Source organism: Chiroxiphia lanceolata, chromosome 19 (genome assembly GCF_009829145.1).
Source record: "Chiroxiphia lanceolata isolate bChiLan1 chromosome 19, bChiLan1.pri, whole genome shotgun sequence".
Taxonomy (NCBI): Eukaryota; Metazoa; Chordata; class Aves; order Passeriformes; family Pipridae; genus Chiroxiphia; species Chiroxiphia lanceolata.
The window spans coordinates 8835450-8859412 of NC_045655.1; the positions used below are offsets into that span (position 1 = coordinate 8835450).

Consider the following 23963-nt stretch of genomic DNA (forward strand, 5'->3'; position numbering starts at 1 on the left):
TCAGTACAGGCGATCCTTCACTGACCTAACGGCAGGACCCGCTCAAATCAAGTTTCATAGAATCACAGAATCACAGAATGGTTTAGGTTGAAAGAGACCTTAAAGATGATCTCGTTCCAACACCTTGCTATGGGGCATTTGACAGGATTAGCCGTGCTGTCTGTTTTAAAAAGCTCTGTCTCCGAAATTCCTCTTTCTGTGTTAAAGCAGCACATTTTTTAGCTCCCTGCAGTTACAGAATCACAGAATCATTCAGGTTGGACGGGACCTCTGGAGATCATCCAGTCCAACCCCCTGCCCAGGCAGGGTCACCTGGAGCGGGTGACACAGGAATGCGTCCAGGTGGGTTTGGAATGTCTCCTGAGGCAGAGACTCCACAGCCTCCCTTGTGTTGCAGATAAGCCTCGTGGGGAGCAGCTCTGACCCCCAACTGCAGCAGGGCCACTGCAAAGCCTTGGATGAGGCTGATGGTTGGACTTGATGATCTTACAAGTGTTTTCCAAGCTCAGTGATTCCATGATTATGTTCTAAGCAGCCGGTGGATCTGCCCCGAGCTGGAGAGCTGTGGGGATAACACAGACAGACCCTGCAATGGGTTGCCAGTGTAACAGAGGGACCAGCCTGGCCAGGCACAGGAAGCTGAGGAGGGTGACAACTCAACATGTTTCAGTTGGTTTTATTGTGTTCTCAGGGGGCCAGGCTCCCCCACACCCCATGGCCTCACTGTCAGCAGCCCGTAACACGGACACAGCTGGCACCACAACACTGCACAGCACAGTCTAAGCAACACCGGCTTCTTGCCCTGTCAGATTTCGTAGGGAAAACACAGTTTCTCTGCACCACTAAATATGAAGATGAGAAAAAGTTTAGATTAGATCTTAGGAGGAAGTTCTTTGCTGTGAGGGTGGTGAGCTGGATGGAGCTCTGAGCAACCTGGTCTAATAGAATGTGTCCCTGCTCACGGCAAGGGGGTGGAACGAGATGCTCCTTAAGGTCCCTCCCAACCCAAACCATCCCGTGACTCTATAACTCTATGACACATGTCAGTGCCTCAGGCCCCGCACCCACAGCCCCCACCGGACAAAATGGCGGCTGCGCCGTGAGGGGACACGGGACAGCCCGAGGGGACCGCGCGCGCGTCACGTGGGCACTTCCCCCTCCCCTCCCTCCCGGCGCGGTGCACGCTGGGAGCGCGGAGGCGGTGGCGCCTGAGGGAGCGCGGCCGCCATTTTGTACCTCCTCGCTCGGTCCGGGGTGGTCGCGCGGGCGCTGCGGTTCTGAGGGAGCGCTCGGTTCTCTTGCTCTGTAGCTCGGGGTCGCCACCACAGCCATGGGACGTAAGAAGAAGAAGCAGCTGAAGCCTTGGTGCTGGTATCCTTGTGTGTGGGACGCGGCGGGTGCGGGGAGCTGGGTGGGGGAGGGGAGCGGCCTGGCGCGGTCGCCGTTCGGCCTCGACCTGCCCCGGGACAGGGCTCCCCCCTCTCCCCACCCCTGTTACGGTTTGTCTCGGTGCTCGGCGCTGTTCCATCCCAGTGCTGCTCGGGATGGGCCCCGGTCCGTGCCCTTTTTCTTCTCAGGGCCGCTCCTACCGAGGCCGCGGCCTCACACTCGCTCCCTGAAGCCGGGCCGGGCCCGACGGGGTTCCCGTCGTCGTGGGGAAAAAAGAAAAGGGTCTTTAGCCCCCGGGGAAAGGATGTTACAAGCGAGAAAATCCTGCTCCTAATATACACAGCTATTCAAGGAGGGGAACGTGATTAAAAGAGAGTTTTTGAAAACTTCTTTATTTTTTTACCTTTTTTTTTTTGTTTGTTTGTTTGTTTTTTTTGTGGCCGAGAAGGCTTTCAAATTTGTAATTGCTGCATCACCGTCAGGTGGAATTTCTCAGTGTCCTGAAATACCACTGGATTTTTCTTCGGTCCCTCCTTCAGAATCTGCTGTCTGTTGGGGAGTGGTTACAAATTTACCTTTTCTCTCTCTCAAATGTTTCTGCCCAATCTAGGATTGTTTAATAAAGGAATTTATAAGCTCCTCTGAGATATTTTGCTATTTTATGTTGGAAGGCTTCTGTTTTAGATGTTAATGTATTTCACGTTTTGGCGGAAGCAAGAGACACTTTGTGTTAACAATGTTAACGTTGTGTTAATAACGAATTGCAAACGTGTATTTGTCTTGCCGAGGAAGGTATGTGTGTGGAGTGTTTGCTGAAATCCCAGTGCTGACCTGCAGGAAGGAAATGCAGTTTTGCCTCTTCGCTTACGCAGATATCCAGAAAGTTCCTTGTTTAAAATACTTTTGTTTAAAAGCAGAGAATTCTTTAATGACTGCAGCAATTCTTCTGCAGTGTCAGAAGAATTGATAGCTGGGTAGGAAAGGAATTTTTAACTAAGACCTTTGTTCTCTTTTATGTTTGTTAGTTACCGGTACTTGTTACTAAAGAGACACTTTGAGTCTTTAGTATGGCTTCCGTTTTTCTGATTTCCAGTCTGTTTCTCCTTTAATGCTTTTGCAACTTTATTTTAATCCACACCCTTGAAGAGAAAGAGTGAGTCCACTTAAAAAGAAGTAGGACTTGAAAACCATGTGACAAAGGACATGGAATCGAATTATTCTTTTTGCACACACCTTCCCAGTTTTATACCTGTCTGATGAGGGAAATGCTGGATCACATGAAGGTGGTGATTTCAGGCATACATGAAATATTTGTTACTCTTTGAATGCTCAGGGATGCTTCCTGTGTCTTTTGCTTTAGGAAAAGTCACCCTGATGCTAATTACCTTGATTTTGTCTAGGAGGTCACTTTCAGGGTTAAATGTTTCCTTAACAGTCTTCTGTAGGTATTGTAATAGGGATTTTGATGATGAAAAAATCCTTATACAGCATCAGAAAGCAAAGCACTTTAAATGCCATATATGTCACAAGAAACTGTATACAGGACCTGGTTTAGCTATACATTGCATGCAGGTAAGGAGTTTTAGATTTACGTGGGCTTTTTCTAAGAGTATCTAAAATTTGAATGAATACTGACCTTAAAAAGGTGGCGTTTGGGGCTTCCTTAAAGGAAGGATCTTAAAGGATCTTAAAGGCTGATGCAAAAAAGGCAGCAATGGCCTGTTTCCAGCACAGGAGTCCTGCTGTGTCAGCAGTCAGATGGACACTGTGCAGCAGAGCTCTCTGCCCTCAGTTCTGGAGGAGGAGTGAAGGAATTGTGTTGCCTTGTTGTTCTAAGTCTGTAAAGTGGTTTTAGAGCTAATAGTAGTTACCAGAGATTAGGAAGCACAATCGAGGATATGCTTGGCCAGAGAGATTATTCCCATTAAGAATGTTCCTTTTTTATCTTGAAACTGGCTGAAGAACGCAGAGAATTGAACCTGAATTGTGGTCAGCAGCATTTGTTTGGTTTTCTTTTTCTTTAGGTACATAAGGAAACAATAGATGCTGTTCCAAATGCTATTCCCGGAAGAACAGACATTGAACTGGAAATCTATGGGATGGAGGGCATTCCAGAAAAAGATATGGAGGAACGGAGGAGGTTACTTGAACAAAAAACTCAGGGTAAGGTGTTATTTCCCTGGTCTGATCCTTACTCAGCCGTGGATGCAGTGAGGGTCGGCTTTAAAATTCCAGATTGGAATTTTACTGGTTTTGTTCCAACCAGAACACCCCAGATAAAGTTAATTTCATGGAATGTAATTTGCATTCTGTCTGACCATCCACTGTCCTGTCTGCAGAGAGCCAGAAAAAGAAACAACAGGATGATTCTGATGAGTATGAAGATGACGAATCTGCGGCTTCAACTTCATTTCAACCCCAGCAAGTTCAGCCACAGCAGGGGTACATTCCCCCAATGGCACAGCCGGGTTTGCCTCCTGTGCCAGGTGCTCCAGGGATGCCTCCAGGTGAGAGGGTGTGAAAAGCTGGGTAGAAATTACACAAATTGCTGAGTAATAATCTGCCCTTTTAACACTGGGTCTGGGAGGTCACAAAATAGTTCTGTGAGGTGCAGATAAGCAGTTTCTTCATTTTCTTCCCCCATTTTATGTCCTTCCCTTGCAAGTCTTCCTTCATGGAGTAGATTAAGGTTCCTAAAGCTGGTATGTAGATTGAAGGCATGTGGTAGTAAGACAGCTTAGTGCTTCAAAGAGGTGTCTGCCAGAGATGTTTGTTTGTGGGGTTTTGGAAACAGGGCAGAAAGGCTGTTGCGTATGTAGAGACTGCTCACACAGAACAGGCAGTTTATACACAGGCCACAAATATGGTGAGGAAAGAATTTTGCTCAGTGAGTGAAAAATGGTCTCTTCTCCTTGCAATAAGGTGTGTTCTTTGGAGACCACTAAGAAAATTTAGAGTCTTGCAGGACAGAGAGCAACGAATCCAAGTCAGATTTGCAGGTGTTGTATATTGTATTGTTTGTAAGCAACGTTATTTCAAAAGCACCCTTTTAGAGCTTCTTGTAAAGCAGTTATCCAGTCCACATTTATTAGATGCCGTTTGTTAGCAACTATATGTTGTCAGAGTTGCTGAAAATGTATTTTTCTTTTCAGGTATTCCACCATTAATGGCAGGTGTTCCACCTATGATGCCTGGAATGCCTCCAGTTATGCCTGGAATGCCACCTGGGTGAGTAGCAAGGAAGACTTGATATTACATGTAAATACTGTGCATTTCAAACTGTCACAGAAGAAGTAAAGCTAATTAAAAAAATGTGTTTAGGAAATTGTAAACTCTGTGACCTAAATATTAAGACTAACTAGAGAAGTGGATGGCTGTAAACCAACATGTAAAATATGGCCAAGCTGTGAGTTTATGTGTAAAGTATGTTGCCTTTCTTTTAATTTCATTAAATAGTAGTATATTAATTTAAAGTTTTGCTGTGTTGGTTTAGAGCCTTCTGTGAGCCACTGTTCCCTTGTGCACTGCACATATGTTGTGCATCTGCTTATCAGTCATCAACCTAACAGGAAAAAGATACTGGATGGTTTATATTTTTCTTGTATTTTGGGCAAAAGGTGTTGGTTTTTTATGCTTGTTTGGGGTTGACACCGTACCCTATCACAATGTGTTTTGAAAATTCACAGTTAGATTTTTGATTTTGTCATAAATTTTCACAGATTACATCAACAGAGAAAATACATGCAGTCATTTTGTGGTGGAAACATGTAAGCATCTCATTAATGTAATTCTAGGTACATTCATTATGCCATTTTATGTCATGTTTTTGATAAGCTTGAAATTGTCTTACTGAAAACCTCTGAATATTGCCTGAGAATTTGGGGAAAATGTCTAATTAGATTTTGTTGTTGTGTAATATATGAAGTTTTTATGCTTTATCTAAATATTTCAAAACTTTGTGTGAAATGTGCTCTACATAATATTAACAAAATAGACCCTTAGGGGTCTCTTGGACCAGAGTAGAGCTCCATGTGCTCAGTCCTTTACAGTGCAGAACATACTGCAGGAACTCAGTTTTAAAGTTCACTGAGGTGGAAGGTGGTTGTCTTTTGGGACATAAAGATTGATTTAACAATCTTTGAATTTAAAAATCATGTCACAGTCAAATGTGGTGTGGATGCTCATCAAGACTTTAGCTTTTCTGAGTGGAAACTAAACAGAATTTAATCAGGTTTTCTGGTGCTTAGTCCTGACTAAACTGCTCGTTAACATCAGGTGACTGTTACATCACCCAGTAAAAACACAACTGGATTTGCCAAACCTTCCCTGCATTTCCATTTGGGAGCAGAGGTTGCACTATCTTTTTACCCATTTTAATCTAAAGTTTTACTTACTTTTAAAATGATTGTCTTGTGTCTAAAAATGAGGAAAGAGGAATTAGGACACAGAAAGCAACTTTGTTTTTAGTTTGACAGTATTTCTAGCACTGTCTCTGCAGTCCCTCGGGAAGTTCCCTTTCTGGGGGCAGCAGGCAGGAGCATCCAGCACTTTTTTGTGTCTAATGTGTGTGTCAGGACTGACTTTGCTTCCTCTGACCATCACCCCCGAAAGGGGTAATGGTGCTATGTTTGCAGCCATTCCTGCTCCTGCACTGGGTGTTCCCTTTAGCAGTGGCAGAGGAGTTGGGAATAGAGCTCAGGCTTTGCAGAATGAGTGCTCACCTCCTCATGGTGATTTATTTTGATCCTGAAACACCAGTGGTGAAGGTGTCTTGACTCTGTCATACAAACAAACTGCTTCTTAGTGGGGTTTTGGGGTGTTGCTGCACATCTGTTTATCTTGCTCACTAAAGTAATGAGTGTTCCCTTATTTTGTTTCCCTTATCTGTCTTCAAGCATCTGCAAAAAATTAAGCAAATCTAAGCTACACTTGGTTTGTTCCCTGTAAAGCAATCACACACATTCATCTAGGGAAAAGCCCTTTTTAATATGGAGAAAAATATATTATAATGAGAACTTCTCATATTAAAAAAAACGAAACCACTTTATCATTAGTATGTGGATTATTTACTGTAATTGAAACTCCAGCAGCTTTCTTACCCTCTGCTTTTATCAATATTTTGTGGATAGTTGTACACATTTGGGTTCTCTGCCATTCACTTGTGGTGTCAGAGGAGTAACAGCAGATGTACAGTGATTGAAGGGTGATTTGAACTGGCTGTTTTCCTACATTCAGACTTCCTGAGTGTTCTTAGATCATGTTCTTGGAACACTTTGCTGCAACTGGTAGCCTGAAATAGATTTCAAGAGGGACACCAGTTCTGGAAATTTCATAATAGTGGAAGTGAAATCTTAAGAAATTAAAGTTCAAATTTTCTTGGGGTTTTGGGTGTTGGGTTTCTTGGTTTTTTTTTCTCGTGAAGTCAGCTGGTTTTGAATTGCCATTTATCATGATTTTTTTGTCTAATACAGGTATGTGCCAATTGTCTTAACAGTTTATCACGAGTGTTCATACCAGTGTTCATTTTCTGTTTAATAGGATGATGCCAATGGGTGGAATGATGCCTCCTGGGCCAGGAATCCCACCTCTTATGCCTGGTATGCCACCAGGTAGGTCAGGGTTGTCGAACTCGTACTATGGTGAGAGTTATATTTATTTATTTTCACTAAGATATAGGATTTATATAAGTGCCACCACCTTGATGTGGTTTGATTGCCACAGAAGCCACTCTTGTGCAGAGGTGGTTGATTTATGGCTTTTTATTATGAATAATTATTTGAGTTTTACTCTGTCGTTAAAGTGAAAAATAGAATATAGTTTTCTTATTGCATATCCTCTGGCTGTTGTGTTGCCTCATCCTTTTTTTTTAATGTCTGTGGCTACAGCTGGAAAATAGTAATGATTGAAAATGTGGAATGTGAGGAATAATGCTGGTGATTTACCCAACTAATGAGCCTTCTGTTTGAAGAAACTTAACTGCAGTTTTGATCTCTTACCATAGCTGGAAGAGATGTCTCTTGAGCTTGTGCAGCTCTTGAGCAGCCTTAAGTTCTCAGGGTGTTCCACCCGAGCAGCAGCTGTGTGGTAATGAGCTGAGATTTGCTGGTTTGCTTGATGGAACCCCTGGGAGCTGTTAACTTCCCACCTGACCCTCTCCTAGAGCCCCATGCACGCCAAGTGCAGGTTTTGGGATGACAGACTACAAAAAGTCACTGTGCTGAAGCCCCCCAGCAGCACTGACGGTGTTTGTCACAGTCCTGGTGCTGTTCATAAGGGCTGAAGGCTCTTTGATTTTGTACCAGTCTCATCCACACTCGTGGCAGGGTGGGCACAGTGTGTTGGAAACAGTTACTGCATTAATTGCATTGGTTTAATGAGAGTATAAACTTCATTATGGAAGCTTTAGTAAAAAAGTGACTTATTTCAGTGCTGCTCTGAAGGGTTGGAGGTTACTGCTATGTTACTGCTTGGTGATTGCTGACGTTACCCTGTGTCATGTTTCGTTTTACTGTTGCCTTAGAAATACATCTTCCTTGTGGGAGATGGTTCTGAGGAAGCTGTGAACAGAATTCTCTAAAGGAATACTCTTTCCCCCTGGAGCCTGATCCGTTGGCAATGCTTTGTGGTTGCAGGTATGCCTCCCCCCGTGGGGCCGCGGCCTGGCATGCCCCCAATGACACAAGCACAGCCTGTCACAGCTCCGGGCATCCTTAACCGGCCTCCAGCTCCTGCTGCAACAGCACCCACCCCACAGCCTCCAGTCACTAAACCACTCTTCCCAAGTGCAGGGCAGGTAAGGTATCCCAGAGCCTGGAATAGCTGCTGTTATATCCATCAAATTGCCACAGTGTCAGCAGTGGCTGTTTATTACTGAGGAGGCCCCAGAAATGACTGGTTTCTTGCTTGGGTTGATTTTGAAGTTTAATTCAGTGTAGTGCTTGAGTGAATTGTAAGAGATTCTTTGTCTTGCAACAGCTGTGGAACCAAACAGTTCTGTAAGCATGTGGGCAAGAGAGGAGTAGGCAAAACACTTCTTTGTTTAATGCCTTTAGTTTGTTGTTTATAAAGGTGCTTTGGGTGGGTGAAGGGATGTGTTAGTCAGCCCCAGGAGTCTGATTGCATAGAACTCTACCTAAAATTTCCAAATTACGAGTCTTGGCATGACTCGTTCTCAGCTATTCTCGTAATGGGCTCTCTGCCAATTGATAGACTGATTTATTCTGTCATCTTGTTAAACTGCTTAAACACTGCCTGAGTTAGGAGGTTCTTTACTTCAGAAAGATTAGGTGTAAGTTAGGGTAGTAAAAAATCCATTCCAATGTGTCGGGGAGGGAAGTGGGGATTGATCGTGGCTTGTGACCTCTTCCCTTTGAATGCACTTGTGTGTAAGTCCTGAAGTCTTTACTTGCTTGCAAGTATGTTGCAGAAACCTTCATAGTGTATTATTTGCATTTTGGACTTCTGCAGGGAAGATACTTGTTTACAAAAACCCAGTCCTTTAATAAGAAAGGGTTTAGCATAAGAAATCCTTTCATGTGGATACTTTCCACCCATTTGTTTGGAGACTTTTCACTGTTTCCTTTCTTTTATGCTACAGATGGGGACACCTGTCACAAGCTCAAGTGCAGCTTCCTCCAATTCAGAAAGTCTGTCAGCGTCTTCTAACGCTCTGTTTCCTAGCACAGCACAAGTACGCAGGAAGTCACAGTTCAAAACAAATTGCTTTGCAACTTAACCCTTTGGACCGTTCTGTGAAATCTAAAATTGACTAAACATCTTCAGATCACTTCTGTTACCTTCCTGATTATGTTTAGCTGGTAAAACCGCAGAGTCCTTGATTGGGAGTTTGTCTTACTAGAAATAAGCTTGTCAAAGTGCCCGATTTTTCTTAGTGTGAAAGAATGACATGTTACATCCTGGTTCTAAAGGGTTAAAAAAGCATGAAAGCAGTTAAATGCATTTTAGTGGGCAGTGGTTAGCTTGATGCATGGTGAAGGCTTTTTAGTTCATGTTGTTTAATATGGTACATCACAACGTGTAGGGAATTTTTCATTTGCATTATGTGCAAAATGTTAGATTTTTTTGTTTTGTTTTGATTGGGAAGTTCAGATAATTATAAATACACAGTGACTAGAAACAAAAGCATTCTCTTATAACTAAGGTTTGCTTTGGAGATTGCTGTGTCTTCTGAGACAGCTTTGTATAGCAGACATTTGCAGGGTTTTTTAAAGAAAAAAGTAGGAAAGGTGAATTGCTGGAATCTGTAGTGAACCTCATATCTGCTTCCACTGATTCTTCATTCTCAAATGAGATTAAAGTTCTGTAGGTAGACATAGTACTTTGTGACAATGCTTCAGTGTTTTTATGCAGAGAACACTTCAAAGCCCTGACACAATAGAGCTTTCTTAAATATTGGATTAAAATATTACTTAACTACTAAATTTTAATGAAAACTAACAGTTTGAGCTGTACTCTGAACTAATGGTTGCTAAAGTATGTTAATTAGTGAGAGACCAATGAATTTATACTTAGAGCTCTTTACAAAACAATGGTTCAGGAAAGATTCAGACATCTACCAAATTCAGTATTTCAGATAAAGGTTTTGATAGTGGGGTTTTGGGTTTTTTTGTTTGTTCCTTTTGTCTAGTTGTGGCTTTTGACCTGCAAATTTTAGACTTTCCAGTGTGTGTGTGTGTGTCTATGTGTATATCCTGGGTTTTATTTTGGTTTGTTTTCAGTTGCTCTAGTATGCAATAAGGCTGAACTTTACTTTTGTCAAGCTTGTTATAATTACGTATCTCACTGGAAGGTTTCAGAGCTCTAAGAGACATCATTATTTAAGTTTGCTTATGCTTTGAGATACAAGTATTGACCTGTCCCTGTGTTCCACAGGCTGCAGCAGCTGTGCCAGGGCCAGTTGGTACTGATTTCAAACCTTTGAATTCTACACCTGCAACGACAACAGAGCCCCCAAAACCTACATTCCCTGCTTACACACAGTCCACAGCCTCAACCACTAGCACCACCAACAGTACTGCAGCTAAACCAGCCACATCTATAACAAGTAAGCCTGCTACCCTCACCACAACCAGTGCAACCAGTAAGTTGATCCATCCAGATGAGGATATATCACTGGTAAGTTAAAATGTTTTCATTGTCTCACTGAAAAATGCAGTTTGTGCTGGTATGGCTGATTAAATGGAATTTCTTCTGCACTCTGTATTATGTGTATTTTAATAATGGTGAGAGTGCAAACTGTGCAGAATTAATGTAACTGAGATGACTGGCATATGGCAGTGCTCTTGCTGCAGTTCTGTGCCTTAGCTTTGTTGGTGTTGGGAAATCACTCAACTCAAAATATAATTTGGACTTTTCCTGCAATGTGACTTAAGCTTGAAGTTTAATACATACAGGTAGTGTAGAACAAGAGACTGAACAGTTTGAGGTGGTTTTGGTGCTGTTACAGCAGTCAGAAAATGGAATTTATGGATAAAACAAATGAACCTTAATTTCAGGTCAGGTATCTTTAGATTTGTATTCAGCATTTTTGTCTCAGCTTAAGAGAAAAAGGCTTTGTTGAGCTGGGGAGAGGCAGAATTTGTGTTGTGTGCAAAACACTCTGTTGGCTGATATTAGATGCAGTAACTCTGCAAGAAAGGGGAAAATCCAGCTGTTCCTGTGGTAGTCTCTGAATTTGTAAGGTGGTTAAAAATAGTTCAGTACCTGTAATCTGCTTTGTTGAACCTCTCTTTGCTTTGCTTTTGGAGAGTTTTAACACACTCTGTTGTGGTTGTGTGTTCTGGTTTTAGGAAGAGAGAAGGGCTCAGTTGCCCAAGTACCAGCGCAATCTTCCTCGGCCAGGACAGGCTGCCCTGGGTAATCCACCAGTTGGACCAATTGGAGGTATGATGCCACCACAGCCAGGAATTCCTCCACAGCAACAAGGAATGAGACCTCCCATGCCACCCCATGGTAATCACGAGTTTCCCAGCTTTCTTTCCCTGAAAAGCTTTGTCTTTGCTATAAACCTTTTTAAAACTTTGAAGTGGCCTATTCTGGCAGGGAGGGGTGAAGCTTTTCACAAAAGGCAACTTCTCATTATTTAAAAAAACAAAAAAAAATTATTCTTTGCATCTTAAATGTTCTGTTTATAGGTCAGTATGGTGCTCATCACCAGGGCATGCCAGGATATCTTCCTGGGGCCATGCCTCCATACGGTCAGGGACCTCCGATGGTGCCCCCGTACCAAAGTGGACCTCCTCGACCTCCAATGGGAATGAGACCCCCCGTAATGTCGCAAGGTGGCCGCTACTGATGCTCCTACTCACGCTCTAATAGGTTTGGAGATTAAACCTTTTCTCATCTTGTGCTGTTAATATAGCAGAGCTTCCGTCAATTAAGGCTTCATTGTGACTTTAAAAATATAAGTACCTTCCCACATGCAAGGAGCTATTGGACATTCTTATTTTACATGGGAAAAATTATTTGGAATAATAACAGGAACTTTTCCTGATGTTGCAATTTATACTGTATGGCTTCTTTTTCATGTTTCATCTAGGTTTTTAGAAGTGAAGTATAGTAAATATGGTTCGTTAAATTGTGAAGGCGCTGGAATTACATGAACATACCACCTTAAAGGCAAGTTCTGTGATGTTACGTTGCTCTTTGTGAAATGATGCCTTCACAGCACTTCAAGTGCTGTTGGACTTCATGTCCCCAACATAGTTTGGTGAGGGCTGTAACTACTCCCAACTACTTGTACATTAAAGTCTGAACTTGTAACAATATTTAATGTATTTAGAGTTCCTCCTGTTTCAGGGTTTAAGTAAACTGACCCGCTGAGGTCATGTGACTTTTCTGTACTGTTATAAACTTCATTGTAATAAAAGAGGAGAAAAATTTATATGCCTTTTTATTCGTGACCAGCTGTGGACAACTGCCTGAAAGGTTTGTACAGATGCATGCTGTGGTAGCCATTGGTGTAATGAACACAGTTATAGGTGCTGTTTTGATAAAATCTGAATTCCTTGTTCTAAAAAGTCACTCCTCTAGCCGTACATCTGAGTAGACAAAGACCTGTACACTTATTAACAGACTCCTCAAAACTGAGGCTGCAGGAGGCACATCCTAACTCTGGTTGTAACTTCTCTTAATGCATACGTTTCTTTATTTGTGCTTTCTTGTCCTCAATAAATTTTAACTGATTTCTAGTCCTGGCACTTACCTGTAGGATGTGAAAGTGCTCTAAGACACATCCTCGTGCCAGGCGTGTCCTGTTAGTTCACTCTTCAGCTGACCCCTCTCAATGTGCAAGTGCATAGGAATTGCAGGAGTCCTTCAGGTTCATCTTTCTAGAAGCTCAGGTGCATGTCACATGGGTGAGTGACTCCCAGTTGATGTATTGAAGTTGACCTGCAAAAGAGAAATAGTAGCTTGACCTTATTAGTGTGTGAAAGAGGCAGAGCAGGCAAGAGTAATGTGTTATACGTTGTATTTTTAAGTGTTCAGAATTTCATGAACTATCTGTAACCATCTGTTGTGTGATGAGATGTTGGCTGAGTTTCTTTCTTGAGCCATTCAGTGAAAGTGTCTGGAGTAAGAGACCTTTTTATCAGAGAGGCTTTTCCCTATGAATTAGTCATTTATCTGTTTATAAGAGCAGTCATAAATTCCTGTCAAGATTGTAGTTCTCTGAGTATCTGACATCACTGTGTTGCTGTGCTATATTTCTGATGAAAGTGAGAATGTAGAGAGAGACTTTTTGGAGGGGAGGGCAGTGAGAGCTTCTCTGGCCTCTTTATCACAGGAGGAAACAAAATGAGTGGTGAATTTTTTCATTTGCAGGTCAACTTTAAATACATGTTCCAGCCTCAAGCCTTATCTGTGCAATTTAATTGATGGGGATAGCTCTTCTTTTAGGGTAGGTCAGAAAGACTGTCAGCATTTTTGTGTCACTGTGTTCCACAGATGTTTTTGTAGATGGAGTTTTTTTTAAATTATATTACTGAGCATTATGGCTCTGTTTCTTGAAAGTCTTGGGGGTTTTAGCTGCCCGTAAGTACTTCCTGTGGCTTTGTACTGTCTCTTAAAAGTGCAAAAATACAGTACAGCTAAAGCACTACATGGTCTCAGCTTCTGACCTGGGGTCACAGAATGTCTCCTAAAAGCACAAGAGCATCCAGTGCAGTCTAATTACAGCTGAATGGCCTGATTTTAACCATTAAGAATTGCCAGGCACTTTCTCTGAAGTGTTTAGCAGTTGTAAGACCATAACTCCAAGCCTCTGTTGAGAAGCAGTCCTCTCTGATCACTGGTATCTGCTGATCACCTGTCAGATGTGCAGTATTTGGCTTGCAGATGTGCTGAGTGGGCCTTGATGTCAGATCTTTTGTTAGCTCTTCATCTTGCTTTACACATAAGTCTAACAGATAAAACTGTTGTGCTGAGGCAATGCTTTTATACTCTGGTTTTCTTCTGTTTACCTAATAAGGATAATTACACGACAATGGAGAGATTATTACAATGTCTTATATTTATCCTTTTTGTAATACTACACATAAAATTCGTACTTTATAAAGTGATCTTAACTACTGCTTGTAAAACTGTAGAACTTCTTGCTTTTTCTGGAGATCATATTGCTGCTGTAAGGATGCTTTGCCCTCCTGCCCCAGTCAAGTAAATCCCTTCTTCGTTGGGTGTCTTTCCATAACTTTCTGTATGTTGTTTTCAGACCCCTCCTTCTCCTGGGATCAAACCTTACTGCATGTACTGTTAACTCAGCAAGTTGTATTAATTAAGAATTTCCCTCTTTTAAAACAGTGACTGTCTCATTGTTCTTGTAATGGTACCATTTGGTAGCTAATACTGCATAGACTTAAAGCTTGGATGCATTTTGAGATTGAACTTTCCTTAGTTGTAATGTTGTGATAATCCCTCAAGTACTGCCACATATTTTTCATTGGTACTCACACAGAAGCAGGTGAACAATTTTTTCCATGATTTTCACGTGGATACTCCCTTTCCTGCTCCTGTCATTCCTGTGCTACAAGAGCTGTGATGTGGCTGCCTTTAGTTACTCTTGTCTCTCGTGTGACTCCTCTGTAAACAGGCAGGTATTTCAGTGCCTGTGTTGTCTGCTGGTCCCTGCTTTCATTTCTTTGGATACTGCTTCTTAATGTTCAGAGAGTTGGATTTATGGTGCATTTACCCAAAAACAGTTCCGAAAACTACTTGGAATGTTAATAGTGGCTTGTGTAAAGACTAAGGCTTGGTTTACAGTACCAAGTGTAACCAACAGCACTGTGCCAGCAAAATCCCACGTGTAACACAGCCATGGGAACAGGCTTCTGCTGTAGTTCATCTCTCCCTGGAAAGAGATGACAGAAGCCTTTATGGTCACAGAAAAGCATCTCTTGTGCTGCTGCAGGACTCTGCTACTGTAATTACATAGGCAGAAGCTTTGGTTTTCAGTTGTTGCCTAAATACGCCATGGCAGATCTTACAATAAAGTTAACACTTGCAAGGGCATTTTGACCAGTCTTGGAACTGCAGTGTAATGCAAATGTTGAATACAAAAAAAATAACACTACAAGAAAATCTCAGACAGAGGTGGGAAAATGTTTAGCAAAAAACATGCCAGAATTTATGACATTTAGGACTTGTTTAAAAGGTTCTAAATTATTTTATGCATGGTCTCATAATATTGTTATGAGCAGCTGACCTTTAGGGCAAAAAGGATGAGACTGGCATGAAAGAACCTTGAAAAGCCTGGGCTAGTTTTTCAGAAGTCTTGATGTGACTCTTTCATACTACCTTTAGAATGGCTTCCTGCCTTTGGCAAACAAATAAAATACTGACCATTTAACTGACTTATGTGGACTAAAAATTTCTTCTGAAACTTCTGGATTTTTTTTTTTTCCCTACAGATGAGATTTTAGGTGGTGATAATAAATTTGAGGCTGGGCTGAATATCTAATAACAGTGGATAACAATTCCTCACTCTGTGCATGCAAAGGAGAATATAAACAAGCTTCTAGAAACACATTCAGCTGCATCTGCCTTCTGTGGTTTCTGCCATTGGTTTAATGTGGGGAGCTCTTGAACAGCACTTACACAGAACTGTGTAACTTATTAAAACTTGGATAAAATTGAAGGGGATCTATAACCCACAGTTATTTTATAGGAATCAAGGAATTCTGCATACAAGATAAAAAAATAAAATACCAAGATTACATTAGTTGTAGGACCAGCAAGAAGGGCATTATGACCTTCAGTTAAATTGAGACTGATACACCAGTCCATGAGCTGGGGCTGCAATTTAAAATGGGAACTGATGGCACTTAATAGTAAATGTCTTAATAATTGTACTGGTCTAGTTTCTACATAAACACAAAGACAAGGGTGAACATTTCCAGTGGCTGATGGAATCTTTACTTTTCATGAACTAGTACAGTAAGTACTATCAGTTGTGGGAAAAATGCCCCAAGAGAACTGACTGACGTTCCATTGATCAAGATACAAAGCAAAACAAACTGTCCAATTCAGAAATAGCTACCAAGTTCAAAAAATACTGTTTGGTCCTAACCAAAGAGGTGCTATTGCAGTAATTTTCTTTTGTTTGCTTGATCACTGGAATTTTGTTAACTTTTGAATGCATGTCTTTCACTTAATTGGGTCATGTTTTTTCTAAAATTTAAATTTTTCTTCTTCCTATAGCCCTGCCATAGGACAGGCTGAGGCAGAGTCTCAGTGTTGCCCTGTTCAGTCTGAGGCAAGTGGGATTTATTTTATTCATTCTGGGGGCTTTCACAGCTTTATGGCTGTTGGATATTTATGTCCCCAAACTTGCAGCAAGTTTGGTGAAGGCCCCTAAATTTATTTTAATTTAGGTTTTTTATTCTCTTTTGGTAGATGGGCTCTATATTAATATTTATCTTTTTATTATCATTGTGGTTTTAAGAGTCTTAGGGGGAGGGAGGCTGTTTTAAGATGTTTGGGTACCTTTTCTCTTGGAATGCATTTCCTTGGAGGCTGCTCAGGGGGTCCTTCAGCCACACTGCCCCTCCCCACCTTTCCCTGCCTTGCATTTGTGCTGTATTTGTTTTGGGGTTTGGTAGTGTTGACTTTGTGTAGTCTCTGAATTAGTGGCATGTAAATACCAAGTACTAATGTTTCCTCTTCTGGGGAGATGTATCTGTTGAAGTGCTTAAAATAGGTTTTAACCAGCAGGTGACATTTATAGGCACCAAATTGCGTAGCCCAAATTCCAGAACAGAGTTTCTTTGCAGTAGGTTGAGATGTTAATCCTGCTGCATACGTGAGCTGCACCTCAGCAAATATTAATGTAGAGCCCTGGGAGGAACCTGAGGTTTGATCCAAGTTGGTAACACAGAATAGAAGAGTGAGAAATGGAAGCTGCAGATTTTTCTTTTAGAGTTTCTGGAAGAACCTTTTCCTCAACCTCTCCAATACACCAAACTCAACAGTACTTTGACTGTTGCAACAATAGTGAAAGTCACAGCAGTTTTTTTGAAACTTTGTGAAATTCTGTTGCATATTCAAAATTTACTTAGTTATGTTTATTTGAAGTTCCTTCTCTCACACAGTGACTAGCAAAAAATTGTACCCTTTGTGAAGGAAAAGCTGCTCACTCTGGTGCAGATACATTGGCCTTGAATGCTTGAGGTTGCTTAAAGACAACTTCAGCTTCAAAGAGCAGATTTTGTCCAAGGAGGTCTTGCAGCCTATCAGCAATGAAATAGAAAATAAATGTAGGAGTCTGGTTTTACAATTTTTTTTCAGGTTTTCAAAATTTATGGTAGTTTTTGATGAGCATACACTCTGTCTCATTTCTTCAAGATTTTGCTTAATAATGACCCCCAATGGGATTTTCAGTAATTTGAATTCAAGGATAGAGTTGTAATTCTTAACTTAGAAGAGTGATTGCACATTCCTGTTGTGCCCTTCTTTGCTTGTACTCTGCCCTTTGCATTTTTCCTGGAGAAGGCCCCTCCAAGTCACCCAGTGTGGCTGGAAAATTGTCCTCTGACTGTTCCAAAATGGTTATGAGCATGGCCTTGCTTTTCTAATTCTCATTGTGGTGCTCTCCCAATAACAGTGAAGATGAGAACAACTCTTCAACTAGGATTTGTTTCACTTTCTTAGTTTACAGGAGCATTTGGTTTATTCTTATTTCCCTACAATGTCCAAGGAAACTGTTTAACCCAAAATAATAGTGTGGGTTGTACTTCTTACTTTAAGTATCTGAATATTGTGGAGACTCAAAGTGAAAAACAGGCAAATTTCAAATGCCTGATCCTGAACTGTATTCCCAGTTTCCATTTAAGACTGATGCAGCACTAGGTGGACTTTATCCATCTCCTCATGTTCAGCCTGTCATCAAGCCCACAAAGCTAAAATTCAGATACATGTGCTGTCTTGTGTCCAGTGAAGTACCCACTTAGATCCACACTGGGGTTATGCCTTATGAATTGATACCCTGGTGAGAGCTGAAAGTTTCCCAGTTCAGGGAGATTGCTTTTATCTGGTTTTGTTGAAGTTATTTTTTTTTCCATGAACATGTCAAATCAGTTCTCCAAAATGCAGTTCCTGTTTTCACTGTGTCATTGTTTAACCTCTGTATACTAATCCTTCAGAGCAAATGAACCATTTCTTTGTGTTTTGGCATGTTTTGTGAGCAAAATGTAACATTTTTTCAGCACCACGTTGCTGTGGGATTTTTTTCCTTAAAGGTGCTTTTAAGCAATTCCAGGAAGTTTAATTTCACACTACCTGCTTTTGAATGATGCATTTGACATTAAGACAGTTCTGTGGGGCATTACTGTATGAATTAAAGGTTTTCTGACTGGATTTTCCTGCTCCACTGCAAACACTGGTTGTGATTTCTGGTGGGTAGTTCACCCCCCTTCACCTCCCCCAGGCATTCCTGTCCTTTCTGTAAGTCACTGAAGGACTGGATGGGATAGGTCCTGTTTCTTCCCTCTTTGGGAGTTGGTGCATTGGCAGATGGCATTGGAGTTATTCTGATGTTACCACAGATTGATGTTTGTCCTTAAACTGGCAGCAATGATGACTTTCCTTTGCTTCGTGTTTTGTCCTTAAGTGACATGTGCAAGTGCTGCTGTCCTTGTATTCCCCAGGATGGCATAAAGTGCTTTTTGCTGGGAGTATCTCCTCAGCTGTTAGACCAGCTGGCCTCTCATCTCTTTGAAATAACTTGTAAAAGTCTCATCTGGTGTAAATGGTTCATGTCTTGCTCTTTTTGTGACATTTCCTTAGTGATATTTCCCTCCCTGCCTCCTCGTGTGGATCTAAGGGGGATAGTTAAAATGATTTGTAGTCTTTATTTTGAGGGATGAAGTGTGTTCCTCCTTGCATTCCAGTATTGCAGCAGCTTGTGTGTCACGAAGTTGTACATCTCACTGTTTGTGAATTTTCTAATTATGGCAATATTTTAGTGACTTTTATAGATATTAACAGAGGTAGGTCTCGGAGTTCAGGGGTTTTTTAAGCTTAAGTAGAAGTACGTGACTTCAAGGGGCAGGAGTTACTGATATTCTGCTAAATTGGGTAAATTTGCACCCACTGTTTTAAACAAGAGAAGTGAATGGGAGATGTGGTAAATAAAGTACACATCACACGTGAGGGACTCCAAAAAAAATCTGTGCTTGTCATCAAAATAGTCAGAGCAGTGAAACAGTGCCTGGGTTCTGTAGGAATGCAGTGCTGGTGACTCCCACATTGTCTGCAGTAGCTGGGCTGGGGAGGTTGTCAGAGTAAGGGAAGTTTTGGGGCAGCTGTTGAAGGGATCAGGATGAATTCAGGTGATTCTACAGTGTAATGTGATAACATTCTTTTGGAGGTCCTGAGGAACACGTGGTGTTTCCTTGCACACTGTGAGCAGCAGCTCTGGGCAACCTTGGTTGGCAGAGCCCAGATTCCCAGGAAGGCTGGGCTGGAGGAAATGCAGCTTTACTTTAGTCTTGTACCCTGAGGGAACTGGGCACTGGAGCCTCAGCCATGTCCTGTCCTGACTGCAGGATCCAGGGGGTTATCCTTGGGATTTGTTCTGGGCATCCTGGGAGGCAGTTCTGACTGACCCTGGCACGAATAACTGGAGGGTTGGTATTTATGTACCTGGTCCCTGCTGTGAGTAGTGAGGCACTGGCACTTTCTGAACAAGCTTTCAGGAACCTCTGACATTCTTAGGGGCTTGTTTGCAGTGGGGACAGTCAGCAACATGGCAGTTTTAGTGGCAGGGAATTTAACTTCTCCATAAATGCAGTCTTGAACTTAAGGTTTTTTAAGAAAACAGAATTTTAATGCCAATATCATCTTAACTGAAAGTGAAAAAGCACAAACTTTGAGAGCTTGAAAGCTTCCTTAAAAATCTTCTTGTTGACAGCTACACAAGGTCTGACTGCCTTAGAAGGGATTCAGGCCTCTGATATCTCAATTTTTTTTCCTTGAATTTTGTCTAAATCTTTACCATGTTCCCAGGCACTATTCAGAAGGGGGTGGGGGGACTGTGTAGAATTTCAGCTGCTGCTGCCCTTAGTAGCCAATATGAGTAGCTGTTTTTTGGTGACAGTACTTTTGAATTACCAGAAATTAGTGCAATACAACCAGGGGAAGCTATTTCACTGTCTCCCAACTTAAAAAATCACATAAAGCTTTGAGTTCAGGGTATCATGCAGAACTTTTTTTCTTTCTCTTTTTTCATTGAGTTACTTGCACTGAATTTTTTAGCTTCTTTCTCGTAAATCTAAGTGGAAGAAAATACATTTTACTCTTTCATTTGTAAAGTCCAGAATAAGAAAACCCACTTTATGAGACTTAAATGAAGGAACCTGGCAATGTAAGTATTGTAATTTCCTTTATGTTTGTGATAGGCAATAGGATGACCTTGTTAAATTTATGGGTTATGTATGAAAAAATATCAGAAGAGTAAGGGCAAATTGAAAATAATTTTATAGTCGCCTTTACTTCATATGCTTTTCTTAAGCAACAAATTGCAATAATTGAAGTTTGGCAGCTTTTTCTTTTTTTTTTTTTTTTTTAAATAAAAAACTAAATTATGGGTTAAACACCTTGGTTTAATACAATTTGTGTTTCTGTTAACTAGCAGCAGAATTTCAGCATTTGCTACTTACTGGTAGAGAAGAAAAATTCCACAGCACTGCCAGTACAGGTTAGTTTAATCTGTAAGTACCTGATGTTCCTATTTGAATTAATTTGTTCAAATGATACCACTTAAATACGAGGGGAATTTTGGTCTCTGAACTGTGATTGTTATCTACTACTGATTTCAGTAGTGAGTGAACATCTAGATTTTTTTTTTTTGAAGATCTGTAATGGATTTAACTGTGCTTGTGGGCAGGTAATAAATACCTGCAAGCACCTTTAAGGAAAATTTAATACAGAACCTTAACAAATACCCTTTGATGTTACTGGAAAGTGGGAAGATCTGAAGTTGAAATCACTTCAGTAACATGCTTTTATCGATGAGGCTGTTTTTTATCAGCAAACCAACAGGATCCTGTGTTTGTTGTGTTGGGGATTAAGCATTTCTGTTTGTAAACTCCATAGCAGTAATGTAATCCTTGGATTTTCTTTAGCTATTACTAATTACCATTTCCTACCAACAGATTTTTACTTTGCTAGGCCTGTGAGCCAGGAGCTTGTTCTTTTCTGCTTTTTTTAATCATCATTTTTGTTAGTCCATTGCAGCACTTCAGAGGCTACCTACAAATGTGGTTTTGTCCAGCTGTTTTATCTTACTCCAGAGTTACTACCGTGCCTCTATTTTACTTCTGCCCTATCCCATATTCTCAGATATTCTGGCATTTTATTTTTATTTTATAGAATATTTTACACCTTAAAAAAAACAGGAGAGGTTCTTTGTGATGGGATAGAAGATGCACCTTTTTCCAGAATGGCTGCATCCATCTATTTCTATTTAGACTTTAGGTATCTCATTTCTACATATCAGCACAGGAGATAAAAACTTTTTCTGTGCTATAGCACCAAACATAGATCCACAGCTGGATGGGCTGTAGAACTGTGCTTTAATTCACTTTCTAAGGCCATGTTATCACACTGTGAGGGACTTCTGACATCGTGGGTGGATAATTCCATAGACAGTAGGTACTGGGAGAGTCAGAGTAAAGTGGGAGCTGAACAGACACTTCAGTTGTGCAGCTCATCTGAGGGGCTGGAGTGGGTTTATGAGTGTCTTGCCACTTGCAGTGGTACTGTTTATTTTAGAATTCTGGAATCATACACAGTGCTGCAGAATTTAGACCACCACACACACTTTCAAGGGGATTGTGTCTTCCCAGGCTCACAGGAGTTACACTTGCAGCCCATCTCTGGCATCTTCTTTACACCAGTTCTCAGTACTTCACACTAAACTGCTTTGTCTGCAAAACTAATGTTGCACAGATGCTTCTCCCTAGCAGGAAAAAAAAGAGCAGTCCTATATAGTGAAATTTATGACTTAGCTTTATCTGTATTTGCTTCACCTTGGTGGCAGGTGTGCGTGAGCAGTAGGGATCCCTTGCTGTGAGGCCCTTCTCCTGGTAACAGGATGTATCCACGTTTCTTGTAACCTCTGTGGGTGACCCTAGTTCAGCACTAAGTACTGAGCTGGGGTGAGGAACTGATGGCTCTTGGCTGCTCAGGTACCTCATGAAGTCCTGGTTTTCACAGTGATTGGGTGCCACCTGCACTGCTGGTACACCAGCCTGGCAGTCAGTGGGCATAACTAACGGGTACAGTGTGTTCCAGACTGTCTTAACCAAAGCCAAGTGCATTTGCCCAGGGTAGGTCCTGTTAGGCCTCTGGTGGAACATCATCTCTGGGATGTCCAGTCTCAGGTGGTTCAGCACTCTTCCTCCCCAGTTCTGGTACAGTATATATGGAAGAGGTTGGCATTTCCCACTATTTCCTTAGGCTTCTTACTGACTCCCAATTGCTCCTCCAGGGTTCTGGATGCTGTGCAATGAACCCAAACTGAGCAAACTCCAAACTGGTTTTAGTACCTTCATAGACACGTGAGTGAGTTGTGTCCCCTCTCAGTAGCAGTACAGCCACAGAAATGAATGTGTTGTGAAGGTTTTTTCTGTCACTTGATACTGCTTTTGTGTAAGTGGTATGAAAGGGCTGGGATTACTGATCTTTTTCAAAAGACAGGTGGTGGCAAAATACTGATGTTGAATTTAATTGGACAAAGTGAGAGACTGGTAAGTATGTGCATCACTTTAATGCATGCAAATAATAACATAACTAGCTTAATTTTATAGCATTCAGTTTACAAAGAAGATTCAAAGAAAACATGGAGCAAACATTTGCATCCACTGGGAACCTTCTATGAACTGTGTGCTTCAGCAATGGATCATTGCACATATCTGTAATGTGTAACCACTTTGTAATAGTCTCTGATTAAAAGAAGTGAACCACTGTTTCTGTGTGGTATTTTTTCTCTTGTAAAACTATGTAAGTTATTATTGCAAAAAATGTTATTGTGTGAATAACCTGGTGCCAGCTTTTTAAATGTGTGTAAGCTGCAAAGACTCTCTTATGTGTTATCTTAAAACAAAATGGAGATAAGCAAGAGAATCCTGACTTCTTAACTGTAACTTCCTTTTGCTGTTGATTTGCTGTCTTGCTGAGCAGACTTTACAAGGAATTTGACTATTGAAGTTGGAAGAGTTGGGAGAATGTGGAGGAAAAGTTTGCAACAGCGTTTTTTTCATAACAGCTGGTGAATCAGGTGTGCTGTGAGATGCTCTGTTCTAAACCCTTTCCTAGCAAAACCCTGGAGAGATGAGGTAGCTTGGAATGTGTGTGTCCTTGTACCTCGTGTACGGGATGAGAATGGATTGCTGTGCTGGGCTGGTTTGGGCTCATTTAGCTACCACTCTACTCACAGATTAATTTCTAATAGAGTGTTAAAAGGAAGATCAATCCATATTTTAATGCTGCCTGGAACAATTGATGGCATTTTGAATGGGGAATGTGTGATGAGCACTGAGTAGAGGAGCCTTCAGGGAAGGTGCTGCTCTGCACAAACTCTTTTTGTCCTCTGGCCCTTTTGGCTACAGGGAAATCTGAGGGGGCATTTGGAAGATGGGAACTGCTTTGTCCTAAAAGCTGGCTAGAGCAAGGGGGGTGGTGTGTGGCTGGTTAAAGCCCTCCCAGTGTGAATGTGACTGGGAAGGAGGGGTCTGTGCCTGCTGCCCTGGGAGCCTCTGCAGCTCGTGTGCAACGTGGGACCCCAAGAGTTCATCTGTAAGTTTAGACTTTACATCTTGTTTTTTCTGCGGGCTGTGGGGGGTGAGGTAAAGAGTTTGCATCCAAGCTTTCAGTTTCTTCGAGGTAGAAATGGGTATATTTGAAAAGACTTCTGTAAGTCTTTTCTTCCTCAAAGGAGAGACTCGAGCATCTCGGGGGTGGGGCTACAGAGCAAAGCTTTGCTACCTGCAGAGTAGAGTTGGGTGTGTGCAGGCAGGAAACAAGGTACAAGACAGACTCTCTGGGCCAAACTGGTGTTA

At 41.5% G+C, this 23963-nt stretch overlaps 1 protein-coding gene across 6 annotated transcripts; it reads left to right on the forward strand.

Annotated features, from left to right (window-relative positions):
* The first annotated feature begins 1185 nt into the window (after positions 1-1185).
* On the forward strand, positions 1186-22873 carry ZNF207 (zinc finger protein 207). 6 transcript variants are annotated; one of them, XR_004360322.1, is made up of 14 exons: positions 1187-1371; positions 2835-2961; positions 3414-3552; positions 3729-3896; positions 4542-4617; positions 6928-6998; positions 8022-8182; positions 8987-9079; positions 10282-10524; positions 11199-11361; positions 11544-11727; positions 11948-12027; positions 16105-16159; positions 20534-22873. XR_004360322.1 is itself a non-coding variant. In XM_032706885.1 (12 exons), the coding sequence occupies exons 1-11, from the start codon at positions 1331-1333 to the stop codon at positions 11702-11704; spliced, it is 1473 nt and encodes a 490-aa protein (XP_032562776.1). In that variant the 5' UTR covers positions 1186-1330; the 3' UTR covers positions 11705-11727; positions 11948-12599. The 6 variants fall into 6 exon arrangements, 4 of the variants coding, with proteins under 4 accessions (XP_032562776.1, XP_032562777.1, XP_032562779.1 ...); XR_004360321.1 differs by having other exon boundaries at positions 1186-1371; positions 6928-7028; positions 16105-22873; XM_032706885.1 differs by lacking the exons at positions 16105-16159; positions 20534-22873 and having other exon boundaries at positions 1186-1371; positions 6928-7028; positions 11948-12599.
* Positions 22874-23963: the final 1090 nt, after the last annotated feature.

What these genes read in the sequence shown, in the direction of transcription:
- ZNF207 (XM_032706885.1), top strand. Translation starts at nt 1,331, where the DNA reads ATGGGACGTAAGAAGAAGAAGCAGCTGAAGCCTTGGTGCTG. An exon ending in CAGCTGAAGCCTTGGTGCTG is followed by an intron (nt 1,372 to 2,834) that starts GTATCCTTGTGT and finishes AGTCTTCTGTAG; the next exon opens with GTATTGTAATAGGGATTTTG. An exon ending in TGCTCCAGGGATGCCTCCAG is followed by an intron (nt 3,897 to 4,541) that starts GTGAGAGGGTGT and finishes TTTTCTTTTCAG; the next exon opens with GTATTCCACCATTAATGGCA.